Source organism: Bos indicus x Bos taurus, chromosome 1, assembly GCF_003369695.1.
Source record: "Bos indicus x Bos taurus breed Angus x Brahman F1 hybrid chromosome 1, Bos_hybrid_MaternalHap_v2.0, whole genome shotgun sequence".
Taxonomy (NCBI): domain Eukaryota; kingdom Metazoa; phylum Chordata; class Mammalia; order Artiodactyla; family Bovidae; genus Bos; species Bos indicus x Bos taurus.
In genome coordinates this window covers 76,360,302-76,379,118 of record NC_040076.1, presented here as the reverse complement: position 1 = coordinate 76,379,118, position 18,817 = coordinate 76,360,302, and the positions used below count along the sequence as shown (strand labels likewise).

At 36.7% G+C, this 18,817-nt stretch overlaps 1 protein-coding gene across 7 annotated transcripts in view; it reads left to right on the top strand.

Moving 5' to 3' along the window:
* The window catches only part of IL1RAP (interleukin 1 receptor accessory protein), a 163,646-nt gene that overhangs the window by 93,146 nt on the left and 51,683 nt on the right, over positions 1 to 18,817 (top strand). For all 7 annotated transcript variants that reach the window (XM_027538394.1, XM_027538397.1, XM_027538395.1 and 4 more), the window contains exons 3-4: positions 1,475 to 1,760; positions 7,742 to 7,928. In XM_027538394.1, the coding sequence (XP_027394195.1) occupies positions 1,475 to 1,760; positions 7,742 to 7,928 (473 nt within the window). The remainder of the gene's footprint in view (positions 1 to 1,474; positions 1,761 to 7,741; positions 7,929 to 18,817) is intronic.

Below are 18,817 nucleotides of genomic sequence, written 5' to 3'. Positions count from 1 at the left end.
ATTTAAATGGGCCAAACTGGTCACCATTTTGTCCGTTATGGTATTCTTATTGTCTTTTCTCTTATTATTGCTATTACTTGGGATAATGTCTCAAAAAATTAGTTTTAGTGAAGTTTCATTAAGGGATGAAATTAGATGCATGTATTCAACCTGACTTACTTATCTGAAAAAAAAAAAAAAAACAGTGGTTAAAATGTCCTGTAAACTAAATGACCTAATTCTACAACTTTGCAGTGTGGGTGAAAATATATTTAAAGAACGTTATGATATATGTTTAATTAAAATATTTTAATATCAATTTGTCTTAATGTGAACAAAATGTTGGTCTTTCCAGTTCTTTTTTTTTGTATATTGGATTTTAAAAGGTGTTTCTAAATGAAGCATTACAGTTGTAAACAGTACTAATTTGTTGAGTCTTAGAAACATCAGTTTGTTAAATTTCCCAGAGATCTATTATTTATTTAGAGATTTATTACTTACTTACAAAACATTTTGCAAGTCATAAATCTTCAAATTCTTTGCTGTTATCAACATTAGTCACTGTTAGTTGTTTTATTAGCTATCTGTTACCCCCAAGATGTTGCCTAACAAATGATCACAAACCTCTTTTAATTTATTACTCATGTATTATTGCTCATGAGTCTGTAAGTTGTCTGGGCAGTTCTAGTAAGATAAGTTCAACTCAGTTGATGCAAGCTGGCCCTGCTCTTACATCTTTGATCAGCTGTGAAAAGGTCTGACAGTTCTGCTTCTGTAGGGTCTAGCTACCAGCAGGGTGCCTAAGCTCTACCCTATGTATCTCTCTCTTACTAGAAAGCTTTCCTGTGTATTGTAGTCGGTCAGATATGTGCAACAAGTGTAAAGTATATTGAATTTTTAAGATTGATTATAAAAAAGAATATAAGTATAAAATATTAATATTTGTGATGTTTTAGATGTATCAAGTTTAATAAAATATAAAAATTAATTGTGCCTGCTTCTTTTTATTTCTTTAATGTGGCAATCGAGACATCTAAAATGATGTGGCAGGCGTTTTACTTAAATATGTGGCAGGCATTTTACTGCTATTAGACAGTGACGATTTAGCCCCCAAATTCGGAGACCAGGGGAGAACTAGGGGGCTTCTCTTTTCAGTTAAGATCTTATCCTTAGAATTGCCTTTGTCCCCAGAGGAGTGAAAGAATACATGATTTCTTGTCCAGGTGAGATTCTCCCTCATACCTTGTTGGATTCAACAGGATCAAACTATCAGATCACACTGTTATCCAAGAGATAGTCAAAAGATGATGAAAGAATGAGAGGAAGTCATTTCTTTACAGCACAGCTGTCTATTATAAGCATTTGTTAGAAAGAGGCTAATTAATATGACAAGAGAAGAGAGTCCTGAAAAAGGTTGGGGGTATCTTAAGGAGAAGGTATGTTCTTTGGAGGTGAGATGATTCAGCTGCCTTTTCTTTCTTTTTGATTATTCCAGAACGCTGCGATGACTGGGGACTAGATACCATGAGGCAGATCCAAGTGTATGAAGATGAACCAGCTCGTATCAAGTGCCCACTCTTTGAACACTTCTTGAAATATAACTACAGCACAGCCCATTCAGCAGGCCTTACTCTCATCTGGTATTGGACCAGGCAGGACCGGGACCTGGAGGAGCCAATTAACTTCCGCCTCCCTGAGAACCGCATTAGTAAGGAGAAAGACGTGCTCTGGTTCCGGCCCACGCTTCTCAATGACACGGGAAACTATACCTGCATGTTAAGGTAGGCTGACGCTTGTGGTGTCTTTCCCTTTTTGCTTCTGTTCCTGAACCCTTATCCAAATGATGTGAAGCTGGGGAGGAGAAGAAGGAAGCATTTATCCAGAAAGAGTTACTCTTCACCTCATTGGCTTAGCTGAGATTAGCTGAAAGAGATGTACAGAGAGAAAGGTTGAGCTTCTGAGAACATTCTCCATTGGTGGTTCCTTTTCAAACCAGACATACATCAGAGTTGTCTAGAGATGGAGGTTTATTCATATGTTCCTTTTCCTTGACACTGGAATCTACCTCCACTTTTGAGTCACTTGGAGCTGTATCTGTTTCCTTAGACAGTGATCAGGGCTGGCAGTAGAACCTGTTCATGTCTGTTATTCTTGGCAGTTTTTTAAGTGCCTAGAACAGAATAAGGGCTTCTTTGGTGGCTCAGCTGGGAAAGAATCCACCTGCAATGAGGGAGACCTGGGTTCGATCCCTGGGTTGGGAAGATCCCCTAGAGAAGGGAACAGCTACCCACTCCAGTATTCTGACCTGACGAATTCCATGGACTATATAGTCCATGGGGTCACAAAGAATCAGACACAACTGAGCAAAAGCCTCAGCATGCCATATAGATGAAAGAATATTTGAGAAGCATCAAATGCACTTAAAACAATGCTTTTCAAACTTTTCACTAAAATTTCCATATAAAGCAAATGAACACCAGATCTCTGGGAATCTAAGAATATAATCCAAAGCATTCTACCATTACTGCAAATTTTATTACAAACCCACGTTTTTTTCTTCTGAAGGTTCATGTAGATTCAGCATTTTACTTCATAGTATACCAATTTTTCTTTTACAACAGATTAATATTGTTTTTGCTCTGAAAAAAAATCTTGAAAAAACTGAGGTTCCTCTGAAGACTTACCATTTTAAGGCTTAGTTCTTTGACTCCCTGAGGTCCCCTTTTAGCTTTCAGGCTTTACTTTGTTTTTTAAACTCCCATCTAGGTTATGGGAGTATTTTAAAACATTGTTTCCTACCATTTAATAAATATATTTGTTTTTCTAGGCTTCCATTACAAAATACTGCAGATTGGTGGCTTAAACAATGGAAATATGATTTCTTATTGTTCTAGAAGCTGGAATTCCCAGATCAACGTGCCAGCATGGTTGTTTCATTCATCGCTGTTTGGCTTGTACAGGAACATCTTATCCTCAGGTCTTAGCATCTTTTCCCCCCATGTCTTCTGTGTCCCAGTCCTCTCTTCTTGAAAGAGCATCAGTTTTATTGGATTAGGGTCCACCCATATCAACTTGCTTTGACTTAATTTCAAGACCTATCTCCAAATACAGTCTCATTCTGAAGTACTCAACTTCAACATATGAATTTGGAGTGGAGGACACAACCTAGCCGATAATAGTAGAGCTGGATGACATAACAATAACAGAAGAATAGGTAATCCCACATCTTTTGAATGTTGTCTCTCATGGACATTAACTGTTCTCTGGTGGAGAACTATAATTATATTTTGATAAATTTAGCCAATGCTGTGATTTAGTGAAAAAGCACTTCTTTATCACAAAAAAAGCCCACATATTAATCAATGTGACCTTGAAAGTCTCTTGTTACCTCTTAAGTCCATTGAGGCTTTCACCCCTTCTATTTCATTTTATTAGATTGAACTCTAGACTGGGTTTACACTTCCAAGGAGCTCATGTGTCCAGTGTTTATGTTCTAACACAGCTTTGGTATCTATACCCACAAAATGAGAAAGTTGGCCTAGATGTTCTTTGAGCCCCTTATTATCTTTGACAATTAATAATCTAGTAACATTCCATACATGGACCTCAGCAAATACCTGGGAACAGGTTGTCAGTAGCTTTCTGGTTGACCTTTGTCTCTGCTATGCATTCTAGTGTTTCAGTACCTCTATTTCTTTTTCCTTACCAACCTACTACTTCTCTAGAGCTCTCTCTCAAACATTTTCAGCCTTCTTTTCATTATAGGAGCAGGGCTTATGATCCTCAAGGTCTGAGTATATCTTTACTGTTATCAGTTTCCAGACTGCCATCTCTTCAATTCACCTTCTGCCTGTCTTCTACATCTTTAGAGAAAATTTGAATTGAACTTCTCTGGTGGAGGCATCAGAAGCCTCCTATAATCCTGTGGCACTTCTTAAACTGAGAATGACCTTAAGCTGAACCATGTGAAATCATAGGATTGATGTCATTAACACCATAAAGCTCAGGTTCATCCTCTAGGATTTTACTGTTTGTATTCTTGCTTCAATACCTCTATTAAGATAACATTCATATTTGACTTATGAAGCTGGAAAACTTAGTCTAACCATTGTTCATCTCTTTATTTTTATAGTCAGAAAATGTACCTTATTAAGCTGAAGTTTACCTTCTGTAATGTCCACCTATGGAACACTTTATCTTCTTGGAAGACCTTTTGTTATTTATAGGCAAAGATCATGCTTGCCACTCATTCTTTCCACCTTATTACCATTGTCATAGATCAGATCAGATCAGATCAGTCACTCAGTCGTGTCCAACTCTTTGCGACCCCGTGAATCACAGCACGCCAGGCCTCCCTGTCCATCACCAACTCCTGTAGTTCACTCAGACTCACATCCATCAAGTCAGTGATGCCATCTCATCCTCTGTCGTCCCCTTCTCCTCCTGCCCCCAATCCCTCCCAGCATCAGAGTCTTTTCCAATAAGTCAACTCTTTGCATGAAGTGGCCAAAGTACTGGAGTTTGAGCATCATTCCTTCAGCAGTTCACATACTGCTGAATGAGCTTTAGCATCATTCCTTCCATAGAAATCCCAGGGCTGATCTCCTTCAGAATGGACTGGTTGGATCTCCTTGCAGTCCAAGGGACTCTCAGGAGTCTTCTCCAACACCACAGTTCCAAAGCATCAATTCTTTGGTGCTCAGCCTCCTTCACAGTCCAAGTCTCACATCCATACATGACCACAGGAAAAACCATAGCCTTGACTAGCCGGACCTTTGTTGGCAAAGTAATGTCTCTGCTCCTGAATATGCTATCTAGGTTGGTCATAACTTTCCTTCCAAGGAGTAAGCATCTTTTAATTTCATGGCTGCAGTCACCATCTGTAGTGATTTTGGAGCCCAGAAAAATAAAGTCTGACACTGTTTCCACTGTTTCCCCATCTATTTCCCATGAAGTGGTGGGACCGGATGCCATGATCTTCGTTTTCTGAATGTTGAGCTTTAAGCCAACTTTTTCACTCTCCACCTTCACTTTCATCAAGAGGCTTTTTAGTTCCTCTTCACTTTCTGCCATAAGGGTGGTGTCATCTGCATATCTGAGGTTATTGATACTTCTCCCAGCAATCTTGATTCCAGCTTGTGTTTCTTCCAGTCCAGCGTTTCTCATGATGTACTCTGCATATAAGTTAAATAAACAGGGTGACAATATACAGCCTTGACAAACTCCTTTTCCTATTTGGAACCAGTCTGTTATTCCATGTCCAGTTCTAACTGTTGCTTCCTGACCTGCATACAAATTTCTCAAGAGGCAGATCAGGTGGTCTGGTATTCCCATCTCTTTCAGAATTTTCCACAGTTTATTGTGATCCATACAGTCAAAGGCTTTGGCATAGTCAATAAAGCAAAAATAGATGTTTTTCTGGAACTCTCTTGCTTTTTTGATGATCCAGCGGATGTTGGCAATTTGATCTCTGGTTCCTCTGCCTTTTCTAAAACCAGCTTGAACGTCAGGAAGTTCACGGTTCACATACTGCTGAAGCCTGGCTTGGAGAATTTGGAGCATTACTTTACTAGCGTGTGAGATGAGTGCAACTGTGCAGTAGTTTGAGCATTCTTTAGCATTGCCTTTCTTTGGGATTGGAATGAAAACTGACCTTTTCCAGTCCTGTGCCCACTGCTGAGTTTTCCAAATTTGCTGGCATATTGAGTGCAGCACTTTCACAGCATCATCATTCAGGATTTGGAACAGCTCAACTGGAATTCCATCACCTCCACTAGCTTTGTTCGTAGTGATGCTTTCTAAGGCCCACTTGACTTCACATTCCAGGATTTCTGGCTCTAGGTCATTGATCATACCATCATGATTATCTGGGTCGTGAAGATCTTTTTTGTACAGGTCTTCTGTGTATTCTTGCCATCTCTTCTTAAGTCATCTTTAAATGCTCTTTCCTTCCATCTTAGGGAGGGTAATAAATTCTCCCACACCTTCTTTGGATTTAGTCTTAGTTCATGAGTTACTGAGTATATAAGATGTTTTAAATATTGAGAGAAATCACAAAAGAGGGTGAACAATTAATGACCTATTTACATATAACCCTAAAAAAAACCACTTATTGTTATTATCTATGTTCTTTTCATTGTTTTCCTATATGTAACACAATTTTACATCTATCCCATGTAGCTAGCAAATATTTATTTAGTGCCAACTAAAAAATTAGGTATTGTGCTAGATGCAAGAAATAAAAGAAAACACATATGGCTATGCCATGTGATAAACTCAACCAAGGAATTGTCCGACATGCTGAGAGGATGAAAGTCTTAATTTAAATACAGGGTGACATAAACCTCCAAGTGAAAGATAGGGTGATGAGAGACGAAGAACCCTCCAGGCAGATGAAATGACTTATATAAACATTAAGACATAAATACAGTTCCCCGGCCATCTTAACACATTTTATGCATTTGTTAGTTTTTCCCTTCTTGCTTGATTTGTGTGTGTGTGTGTGTGTGTGTGTGTGTGTGTGTGTTCAACAACTTTGGATGGTTGTACCATGGTTTTTTTACAGGCTTCCTTTTCATATGTGTTTCTAATGATTCCAATATCTTCCTTGCTGATACAGCAAAAGATGGACATTTTTGATCATGTGCTCTCTCTATTCTCACTTTTCCTACTTCTGTCATGTGAAAACATCTTCAGAAATAGGGTGACAACGGCAAAGGTTAAGGCTTTTAAAAATACTTTTGGAAACACTTCTTTTCCAGAACTTGTTTATACCATTATCAACCATGAGTTAATATGCTGTTCTTACCTTTGTCTTTCCAGGACTAGTGTTATTAAGAGTGTTTTAAGGGTAAAATTAAACATTTTATATCCCAGGTGACTCAGTGGTAAAGAATCCACCTGCTAATGCAGGAAACACAGGAGATACAGGTTTGATCCTTGGGTCAGGAAAAATCCCCTGGAGGAGGGGGAGCAACCCACTCCTGTATTCTTGCCTAGAAAAATCCTGTGGACCAAGAAGCCTGGTGAGCTGTGATCCATGGGGTCACAGAGTTGGACACAAGTGAGCATGAAAGACTGAAGGCAGGAGGCAGGAGAAGAAGGGGATGACAGAGGACAAGATGGTTGGATGGCATCGCCAACTCAATGGACATGAGTTTGAACAAGCTCTGGGAGATGGTGAAAAACAGGCAAGCCTGGAGTACTGCAGCCCATGGGGGTCACAAAGAGTCAGACACAACTGAGCAACTGAACAACAGATATATATGTGTATATATATGTATGTATATATAAATCATATGAAAGTCAAAGGTGCTCAGTCATGTCCGACTCTTTGTGACCCCTTGGACTACACAGTTCATGGAATTCTCTAGCCTAGAACACTGGAGTGGGTAGCCTTTCCCTTCTCCAGGGGATCTCCCCAATTCAGGGATGGAACCCAGGTCTCCAGTGTTACAGGTGGATTCCTTCCCAGCTGAGCCACAAAGGGAAGCCCATAAATACATATACACACACACATATGTGTATTTAGGAGTATATCTAAAAATGTAAGTAGTTTATCAATAGTAGTTAATTGTATCTGTCTTTATTTTGTTATGTCAGTTGTTCTAGGAAATACTTCCATAACACATTTAATTGTTACATGAACTTAATATATAAAGTCTCAGAACAAAGTCTCAGTACAAACACTTCGCTCATTTTAGTGTGTTTGCAGCATGAAAACAAATGAAACTGCCCATTCACTGAACATTTTTCTTTTCAGGAATACCACCTATTGCAGCAAAGTTGCATTTCCTCTGGAAGTGGTTCAAAAAGATAACTGCTTCAATTCTCCCATGAAACTTCCAGTGCATAAACTGTATTTAGAATATGGTGTTCAGAAGATCTCTTGTCCAAACATAGATGGATTTTTTCCTTCTAATATCAAACCAAACATCACTTGGTATATGGTAAGCAAACTATAGATCATTTACCCTCTCTAAAACAATAATGACTATTTGTTAAATTGAATTAATATAGAAACTGAGATTTTTCTCATCATAATTTCTTCTTTAATAACTTTACACAAATCTTTTACTGCTTCCTCACTTTGTACCATTTTAAAGGAAGTGGTGGAGACTTTACCTCAACTCATCATGTCTTAAATTATAATCTCTGGGCTACCAGAACTATCTTATTTCTATTAACTTCTTATGAAATACAATTTGAGAAATATTGCCAACTTCTACTCACTGCTGAGTGAAGTCAGACACTTCACCAGAAATTCCTCTGGTGAATTTCTACTCTTTAGTTAATCAGTACTGTATTTAATACTTGTATGTGTTTTCATGGTTAACCTCCTTTGTGGGCACATTTGATCTGTGATCTATTTGACATCTGAAACCTTAGGAAATTATTTAATAAAAAATGAAAGTATTGAGTGATGGATTTGTGGCAGCAGCATAGTTTTCTTATCTCTTCAAATGTCTGCCTGAGCCAAATCCCCAAACTCCTGAACAACATTTAAAACAAAACTCAATGACAAGTTATCCATAAGAATCACTTTCAGTAAAGCAAGTGATATAATCACTAATATGACCCATATAGATTCAGTGTCTATAGAGAAGGAAGCAAATGGAAATGGAAATAATATGGTATCTGGTCGGCTCTAGAACATAAGAATCCCAAAAAAGCCAGTGGATGAATTTGAGAATAGCAGTTGACATTGGGAGGGGCTTTGCCCTCTATAGAGGGTAGGTCTGAAAAGCCTATAGCTAGACATTCTGAAGGAATTGAAATAGTTTTTGTGCTTCAGAACTCTGTAAAACAACCACTCACACTGAGGAAAAACTGCTGACCACAATAAAGATAAAAATAAACAGGGTCAGGGCAATGTAGAGCATGGAAAGAGAACTGGCTGAGAATGGAAGAGCAGAACAGAATCAGGGAATCTCAAGAGCATAGTTTTGAAGAAGGATCTCTGTGAAGTTGAAAAGTTCAACTAAATCCTAAAGCTCTGGAAAAACTAGTTTTACATAATAATGAGCAAAAAAAATAATCAAGAAACTGCTCTGGCAGTTCAGTGGTTAAGACTGCCTTCCAGAGCAAGAGGCAAAGGTTCCATCCCTGGTTGGAGAGCTAAGATCCCACATGGCTCATGTCCAAAAAATCAAAACATAAAACAGAAACAATATTGTAACAAATTCAATAAAGACTTTAAGCGTTGTCCACATAAAAAAAGTCTTTACAAAAAGAAGAATCAAGGTAAAATCCCATTCAAAGCTATAAGAAAAAAGAAAAATAAGAAGCAGAATAACATTTCTATAGAAAATGAATGCATGCAAGAAGGACATATTTGTAACTTGTTTTAAAAATTGGCAAAAAGACATTAAGAAGTGATGAAAGATGAGAAAGAATAGCAAATAAGAATAAAAATTCCAGAAATTATATAACTAAATAAAAGCCTAGAAAAAGATAATTTCAAAAATAATGCTAAACTAAAAGGAACATAACAGAAAATGAACACAATAAATAATACCTGAAGATTAAAAAAAGTGGAAGATAGAAAATTTTTGATCAAAAAATTATTAATAAAAACAGAAAGGTTAAAATGGATATACCACTATCATGTAAACTGTAAGATGAGTGATATTATGAGATATAAAGAAGACTTTTTAGAATAATAAAAGAGTGAACTCATCAAGAAGGCATAAAAATAATTTAAAAATATATATGAGGAAAAGGTGAAAAAAATAAAAGAAGAAACAGGCAATTCTATAATCTTAGTTGAAAATTTAGTGTCTGTTTCTGTTTAAGTCATGAATGAAATGACTTAGGGAGCCAAATTTAAGAGTTTTTCATTGGCCAAGGATGGAATAATTTGAACTTTAGTAAGGCTATTAATAGGTTACATCTTATGAATTAAGTTTAAAATCCATAAATTTATAGTGATATTTCAAAATGTGGCTACATTTGGATGTTAATAGGAAATAACAGCATTATCTTGAAAACTGGTAAATAAACAGGAAAAACAATCAAGATTTTATTCTGCTTTTTCTATAAGAAATGTACACTGAGTAATGAAATAATGCAGGGAAGTATATTTTTATAAAAGTATATAATCACTTTGCAAACCCCAATGAATTACTAAATCTAAGCATTATACATCAATGAGTGCTACTATCATAAGAAGGGAAACAGCCACATTCCTTTTAATGAAAGAATATAGTATTACCTGTATATGTGCCAAATGGGTTAAATTTGAGTCTGATAAAATCTTTGGCTCCTGCTGTCATTTCTCAGGAAATATAGAGAACAGAGGAATGTATTGATTTGCACCATGAGTTTGCAGTCAACAAAATCTAAATAGTGAGAAGCTCTATAGGCCAAATGTTTTATGTTCATCAACAGATAAATTGCCATAAAAAAGAAGCATAGAGTGAGAATGAATAGATTAAAAGAAACAAAATACATTTAAAATGCTTTAGTGATTGAGACTATAGTATCTAAGGATACACACATGAATAATAAAATTGTAAATGAAAACAAGGAGTGATTTCACTATCCAAAAACAGATAGTTGCTACTTTCGGAGGTAGTAAAGAAGGTCCGGTTGACATAGAGTATGTGAGCACTTTCAAAACTGACTGTCAATGTTCTATTCCTGGACCTGAGTTATAAAAGTATTTGCTTTATACTAATTCATTAACTCATACATATGTTTTGAGTGTTTTTCATATATGCTTCATTCTGTAATCAATACAAGAAAAGGAGACAGGAAAGGAAGGGGAGGTGGAGAAGACTGATTTAAGATACATAACGACCAATTGCAATGTATGCTCCTTAAGTGGATCATGATTTATTCAAAAAAAGTTGTAAAACAAGTTAGGAGAAAGTCAGGGAAAGAAATATAAGCACAGACAGTATGTTGATGACATCAATGAATTACTTTTTAAATTACGATAATGGTAGTGTAGTTATGTTTGCAGAAGGGATCTTGTCATTTAGAGGTACACACAGAAATATTATGAATTAAATTGTGTAATGTCTGTGATCTGTTTTGAAATAATATTGGGATGCAGTGAGTAAATATAGATGAAATAAGACATAGCTTAAACTGGTACTTTTGACACTAGATGCAGGTAAAGGGATCATTATATATTGTCTCTATGATTGTACTTTTCCATGGTAAAAAGGATTAAAAGGATTACATTAACAATTTTACACTATTAAGTATATCTTCCAGTTTAAAATAATATATTCATCTATTTATCTGTAGAAAGGTCTCTCATTTCTAATGAGACCCTATTCACTCTTTGTATTGTTTGAATACTTTATTGTCTGAATAAAAGTTTTACTTTTATACATATTCTATTATTTTCTCCTCTTTTTCCTCACCTGGAACATCCATCTGCCTGGAACATCATCTTTTTCTCCTTTAGAACAGATGAAATTCTACACCTTCACAAAATGTCCCTTATTCCTTCCAGTTGAAATGATTTTCCCTCACATACCCTTATATAGCTATTTATTTGTGACTACTTCAGTGTTACTTTTAGCTTCCTTTATTGTTTTATAGTCACTTATTCATGCATATATTCAGCAGCTACTTGTTGACCATCAGCTGTATTCAATGCAATATGTCGGCAGTCTGGGGAGGACATGGTAAAGAATGTGATATATGCCCTCCTCAGCATAGCTTCAAAGGACTTCAGTTTAATTCAACAAAGTTTATAAATAAGACTTCCTGTTCTTATCAAAAAGTAGGATTATGAGTTCTATAAGAGAATTTATTATTGGTTTTAAAAAGAGAGGTTTATATATAGGCATTCTATGAGTTTGACTGTTTCTTGAGGACAAAATTGTGCCATATCCATCTCTGTATCTCCGATAATTCCCAGATCTCTGGCTTTCCTGATTAGACGAATGTCAGTGCTATTAATCAAGATATGAAATAGTAGAGGAGGAACAGATTTGGGGGACAAGTAATGAATTTAGATCCTGTCGCATGAGTTGGACTTATCTGTGTGACATCTAGATGGCAGTGGCTAATAGTGGCTACATATGTATGGGTCTGAAGCTTATTAAAAAAGAACTCAAAGCTGAAGGTAGAGAACCAACTGGATGCATTTATGTGATAGTTGAAGCCCTTAAGTAGACAAAATAAAGTGATAAAAGGGCTAAGATACAAATCTGGAGGGAATGTTCATGGGGTGAATAAAACCTGAAAGCCTGGAAAGGAGACCAGGAAATAAAATCATGGTTATAAAATCATGACCATGGCAGATACCCAACAATGTGCAGGTGACTAAAGAAGATAACCAGTAACCAGCCATCTTTTCTATTCTCTGATTATGAAAAAAAGCTGCTATTGATGTGTGTTACACTGCCTTTTATTTCTTTACATTTTGGTAATTGATTGACAGCTGTACTCCTAAGAGTGCTTCCATTTTGGGAATAAAATCAAATCTCTTGGTAACTGCATTCTCCAATCTCTGTGTAGCAATGCTGCTACTTTTTTTTGTTTATTTTGCTTTCTACTTTCAATAATCACTCCCTGAATCCACCAAGGTTTCTCGGCCTTCCTACAATAGTCCTCTTTGTTGTTGCCAACTGAATTCCTTACTTTGACATCGTAGAAATTGTCTCTTTTAGTAATACAAATAACTCTATAGTAGTTAAAAGACACATTAATCAATTCCAGCAAATTTGCTTCCCTGTTAGCAGAAGAATGAAAGCTAATGAAAGAAAAAAGGAAACTGATGTTTCTTTCATTTTACTCAGCATTCAAAAAACTAAGATCATGGCATCTGGTCCCATCATTTCATGGCAAATAAATGGGGAAACAATGGAAACAGTGAGAGACTTTATATTCTTGGGTTTCAAAATCACTGCAGATTGTAACTGCAGCCATGAAATTAAAAGATGCTTGCTCCTTGGAAGAAAAGCTATGACAAATCTACACAGCATATTAAAAAGCAGAGACATTACTTTGCCAACAAAGGTCCATCTAGTCAAAGCTATGTTTTTTCCAGTAGTCATGTATGAATGTGAGAATTGGACCATAAAGAAAGCTGAGCACCCAAGAATTGATGCTTTTGAACTGTAGTGTTGGAGAAGACTCTTGAGAGTCCCTTGGACTGCAAGGAGATCAAGCCAGTCAATCCTAAAGGAAATCAGTCCTGAATATTCATTGGAAGGACTAATGCTGAAGTTGAAACTCCAATACTTTGGCCACCTGATGTGAAGAATTGACTCATTGGAGCATTCCTTAATGCTGGGCAAGATTGAAGGCAGGAGAAGAAGGGGATGACAGAGAATGAGATGGTTGGATGTCATCACTAACTCCATGGACATGAGTTTGAGCACGGTCTGGGAGTTGGTGTTGTTTAGGGAAGCTTGGCATGCTGTAGTACATGGGGTCGCAAAGAGTCAGACACAACTGAGAGACTGAACTGAGCTGAACTGAACTGAATATTTCTTTCATTCCACTAGGGCAATACATTGTGCTATGTACTTTAAATATCATCATACATAATACTCATCACAATCCATCAAGGTAGATATTATCCTTAGGTAGATTAGGAAATGGATGTTTGGAGATACAAACAATAATCACTAACATTTATTGAGCACAGGAATCCTAAATGCTTTAATAATTTCACTCAGTTATTTCAACTCAAAGTAGACTCTATTTTTTCCATTTGATAGTCAAGGAAACTGAAGTGTGGAGTGGTTGAGTGATTTGTCCAAGATTCAACACTATGCTATCTGTATCAAGAGACCAGACTTTTCACATTCTCTTATATAATCTACTCAAAGCAATCCAGCTGATAGGATGAGAATCTGGAATTGCAGGCCTGTTCTGTGTGGTTCCAAACCCTGTGCTCTCCAGAAAGGCCACAGAGAAGGTTGGTCCAGGCTTTATTTCTGGGACAAAGGGCACTTTGAAGGGGAGGACTATCTTTGAACACAGATTGGGTTGTAGACTGGACTGTGAGACAAGGAAACCTATTAAAAGAAGACCCTGGGAAATCAGAAAGAGCTCAGAAAAATTGAGATTGGAGGGAATAGAAAATCCAACATCTCTGTCTTGGAGTCTTAGGGAAATGGGGCAGGATTTGCTTTCTTCCTCCACATGCCTTCCCTTCTCTCCTTGTCTTCTACATGGCATAGTTTTTTTCATCCAGGCCCAGAATTCACAGTTCTCTAATTCAACAGTCTTGTGAGTGAAATCGATGTTCAGTAAGCCCATATTTGTAACTAACCTGGAAAAGCAAACTGCAGTTTGTGTCATTTATTGAATTTCAAATAGCCAGCTTCTGAAAGAACTTCTGAAACACAACATGTGTATAAATTGGAGGCTGCCTATTCATTCACAGAGCCTACCAGATATATAGTGGTCATGACACAGGTAAGTATAGTCTTGTTGTTTTCACTATTATTGTTAAATGTTTTGGACACATGAGCCTTAAAATAAGACAAGTCATTTTGACGTTCATATTAATGGATGGTTACTCTTCCTCATTGTTATAACTGGGTATTTGAATTTTTTTTCCCCAAAGACACTTTATGCAAACAAAGTCAGTGTTCCCTTTCTTCCTGAGGATTGGAGAGACTACTTTATTGAATGCTTTGGGTATTACATTTATAGCAGCTGCTGAAATGCTCTCAATTGATATTTAACAGTATAGATACCATTCTGGATATCAATTTTCAAAAAAGCTTGTTGTCTGTGTCCTTAGTATAATCATTAAAATTGGCATTTTATATCCACCTTTAATTTTCAGTATGAAATTCATCACAATTGGTTGGATATTGTTTAGAAACCTGTCAGGGAATAGGAAAATCTTTGGAAAGTGCCAGCAGTAAAGCACATTTCTGAAACACTGCCAGGGTTGGCCTTCTTGTTGGCCTAGCACATATTATCAGGAAGTTAGTACAAGGTCTATGTAATAGATGTTATTTTTAAAGTGCTCATTTCAATTTGATCTGACAACTTATTTTGGTTGATTCTTTATCTCTCCTTTCCCTACAGTCCCTATACAGTGATATTTAACTTCTGGTATAAAGGAAGTATGGTTTCCCAGGTGGTTCAGCGGTAAAGAATCCACCTGCCAATTCAGGAAATGCAGGAGACATGGGTTTGATCCCTGTATCAGGAAGATCCTCTAGAAGAGGAAATGGCAACCCACTCCAGTATTCTTGCCTGGAAAATCCCATAGACAGAGGAGCCTGGTAGGCTACAGTCTATGCAGTCGCAGAGTCTGACACAACTTAGCATAGTACAGCACTTAGTCTATTATATAAAGAAAGTATGTATCATATTCTCTTTCCAAATTATACCTGTTTAATTCCAAGCAGAGGAACCTAGCAGGCTACAGTCCATGGGATCTCAAAGAGTTGGGCATAACTATATGACTGAGCACACACATACACACAATTCCATATATGCATAAATACACACAGCATTTTACATATAGTTTTAGAGCTTCTGAGGACCTAAAGGTTCATCTTTTAAACTTAAACTCAATTCAAATATCTGTGATTCCTTCAGGGTGAATTAGGCTGGATGAATTACCCACTCTATGTTTTGATGGCACTTAACTTATATCTCAACTTTGTTACTGTAATGATTGCATTCCTCTCTTCTGTATGAAGTAGTGTCTTCTCTCTTTTGCTTTCCCTTGATTATCAAGCACATATCACAAAACTGAGTCAATGTATTTTGGATTTAGGAATTGATTAAAAATTGAATGAATTAGTTTGGACTAGAAGATATGATGGAAATAAGGGCCATTTCTGTTTTTACTGGCTACTGAATGCCTAGCTTCTAACTCAAGGCCTGACATCTAGAGGGGATTTTGTCAATTTTTATTGCACGAATATTGCGTGACATAGTTCTGCTCACTGAAAGTGACTGGTGTATAAAACTTTTGTGAGTCTTTTTGAACAAGTGTGGTGTATTTTTTAACAACTTAATTTGGGGGGCAAAAATGTCAGTAGATATTTTTGACTCTTCTATCCTCGTATCTCAGCTTAACTCTTTTTATCCTTACTTCTGCTTTCCCCACTCATCCTAACTCACCCATCCCATATCTTTATAAGTCTGTATACTCACCATCTTATCATCATTTGCATTCCACATGAGCTTGCAGCTCCATGTATTGTGTCTTTGCTTCTCTGGTTCAGTTTATAATTTTGATCATGCAACACCAATATTGAGCATTTACCATGTGTCCAGCATTGAGCAGTTGCTGGCTGTGCAGATGAAGTACTAATCTGCCTGCTCCCCCTTTATTCCGTGGAAGTAAATTTTCTGAGAAAGAGATAAGATAAATGAAGAGAGATGATTATGTTGAAGTTAGTTAAGTGCTAACATGGAGAGCAAAATGCTATAAGAGTAATGAAGGGATGTTGTTTGTACTTTTTTCTGTCCTTGGAGGGTACCTCTCCATGTCTCCCCTCTTCCTGCATGACTTAATAATCTACCTGTCCTTTAAGATCCAGTTCAGATCTTATTTTTCCATGCAGATTTTCTAAATGTTTTCTGTTTGGTCTTCTTCCTCCACTTCCCCGTCCCAGTATGCCTTTCATAGTATTTGTTGCAGTCTTCCACTAGACTGCGTATCTCCATCTGTAGGTTAAGAACTGTGTCTTTTCCATCATTGTTCCTTAATAGAGTTCTTTAAAAACTGTAGGCCTTATTGAATGGAAATATTTGTTCTTATTTAGTCATGCCATCTGCCCACCCACACCCCATACCTCACCACATGATTTATTTCCTCTCGAGGATCTCAAAGTCAGTTCTTGTGCTTATCTTTACCTATATACTGTGGTAGGTTGCCAAGGCTACCATTATGTGGTTGAAGAGTTGCTCTCCTATTTAACTTCTCTCTTTCAAATTCAGAATGAGGAACTGATGGCTCAATTCAGTGAATGACTTGTCTTCTAGTCAGATGTCTACTTCATAGTGGAATCCACATGTTGTTAACCTATTTCTTATATTTAGAAATGTATTTTTATTATTTTTTGGGTATCAAGATCTCTGTTCTTCTTTTTTTTTTCTGGATTCCAAGTGAATGATTTTGAAATCACCAAAAATATGAAGGATTTATTTTTAGGAATAATTCATTATGTTCAAAAATTCCCTTTATGTCTTAGGTCCATGAAGGGCCTCGAGAAGCAGATGCTTATAAAAAGCAGAGCTCATCAGATACTACAGGCTAAAGTTAATGGGTGTTTTTAGTTCAACAATGCCCTGAAGCTACCCCCACTACATACATAAAAACCTATAATGTATAATATTTTATTCATTTCCTCTTCTAACATTTTATAGGTTTAATAGCTTTTTATTGTTTTTGTTGTTAATTTAATTTTGAATGATCAGATTTTTCTGAATGGTAGATTAGACTCCAAAGTTTTCCATTCCTGTGTATGGAATGTTCCTCAATTTGAAATATTTTTCCAATCAAATAGGCTCCAAGAAAACCTATCCTTGGCCTACATTTTTATATTACCTTATGGAAAGAAGAGAAAATCTCAGAGAACTTGACTTACAACACTGACACATAGAATCAATGATAGTCAGGTGTATTCAGCCCATATTTCAAGTCCATTCTCAAGAGTTTGGAATAAGGTGAAGAGAAAGAGGACTTTAGCAAGAGATCAACACACGCTTGTTTTGTAACATTTTCCTTGCAATTTAGATGTGTCAGATCCCATTTCTCTGTTAATGAGAAGTCCATGAGGCCTGACTCTTGTTCTATTCAGTGCTGTACTCTCAGAACCTGGAAAAGTGCCTGGCATGCAGTTTATTGATGAATATTCAAGGGTGAATGAATGAATGAGAAGACTTTGAGTCTGAAGCATTTCTTTATAATTGTAGCACATAGTATATCTCCTAAAGCAATATGTTTTAAATAGTTTTTACATAAATGATATTTGGTGAGTTAAAAAAAATTTTGTGTGTGTTTTTACTGTTAACCTTTTGACTGCCTTGGATCTTCTTTTATTAGAGTATAATTGCTTTACAATATTGTGTTACAGTTTCTGCTATTGACATATATATATATATATATATGCATATATATATATATATACACACTACAGTGGGTAAAAAATATTTTTTGACATTTCATTTTTTTAAGGAGTGCTGTTGACAAGTTTAGTATTAGTAGCTAACTTCTTATACCAAAAACTATGTTTTTTCCAGATTACCACTAATGCTAAGAATTAAGCTCATATAACAACCACATCACACTATTAATACTGGGACTGGTCCCAGGTGGGTCAGAACCACAGTGGGTGGGGAGATAGTGTCCGGTGGGATTAAGAGCAAGTCCCTCAAAACATGTAGATCTAGGTTTAAATTCCAGCTCTGACACTGCCTGGCTCTATGATAATGGCAATCACTTAACCTTTATAGGCCTTTGTATTTTCATCTATAAAATGGGCATAAGAACATTCTAGACTTGCTAAGTTTGGAATAAGGATACAATGATGCAGTACACCTAAGCACAGTTCAGTTCCGTTCAGTCACTCAGTCATGTTTGACTCTTTATGACCCCATGGACTGCAGGATCCCAGGCCTCCCTGTCCATCGCCAACTCCCGGAGTTTACTCAGATTCATGTCCATTGAGTCGGTGATGCCATCCAACTATCTCATCCTGTCGTCCCCTTCTCCTCCTGCCTTCAATCTTTCCCAGCATCAGGGTCTTTTCAAATGAGTCAGTTCTTTGCATCAGGTGGCCAAAGTATTGGAGTCTCAGCTTCAAAATCAGTCCTTTCAATGCACACGTCTCAGTATAATTTTTTTCAGCCTCAACTAATGGATGAAGATTAATGTTCATTCTTCATC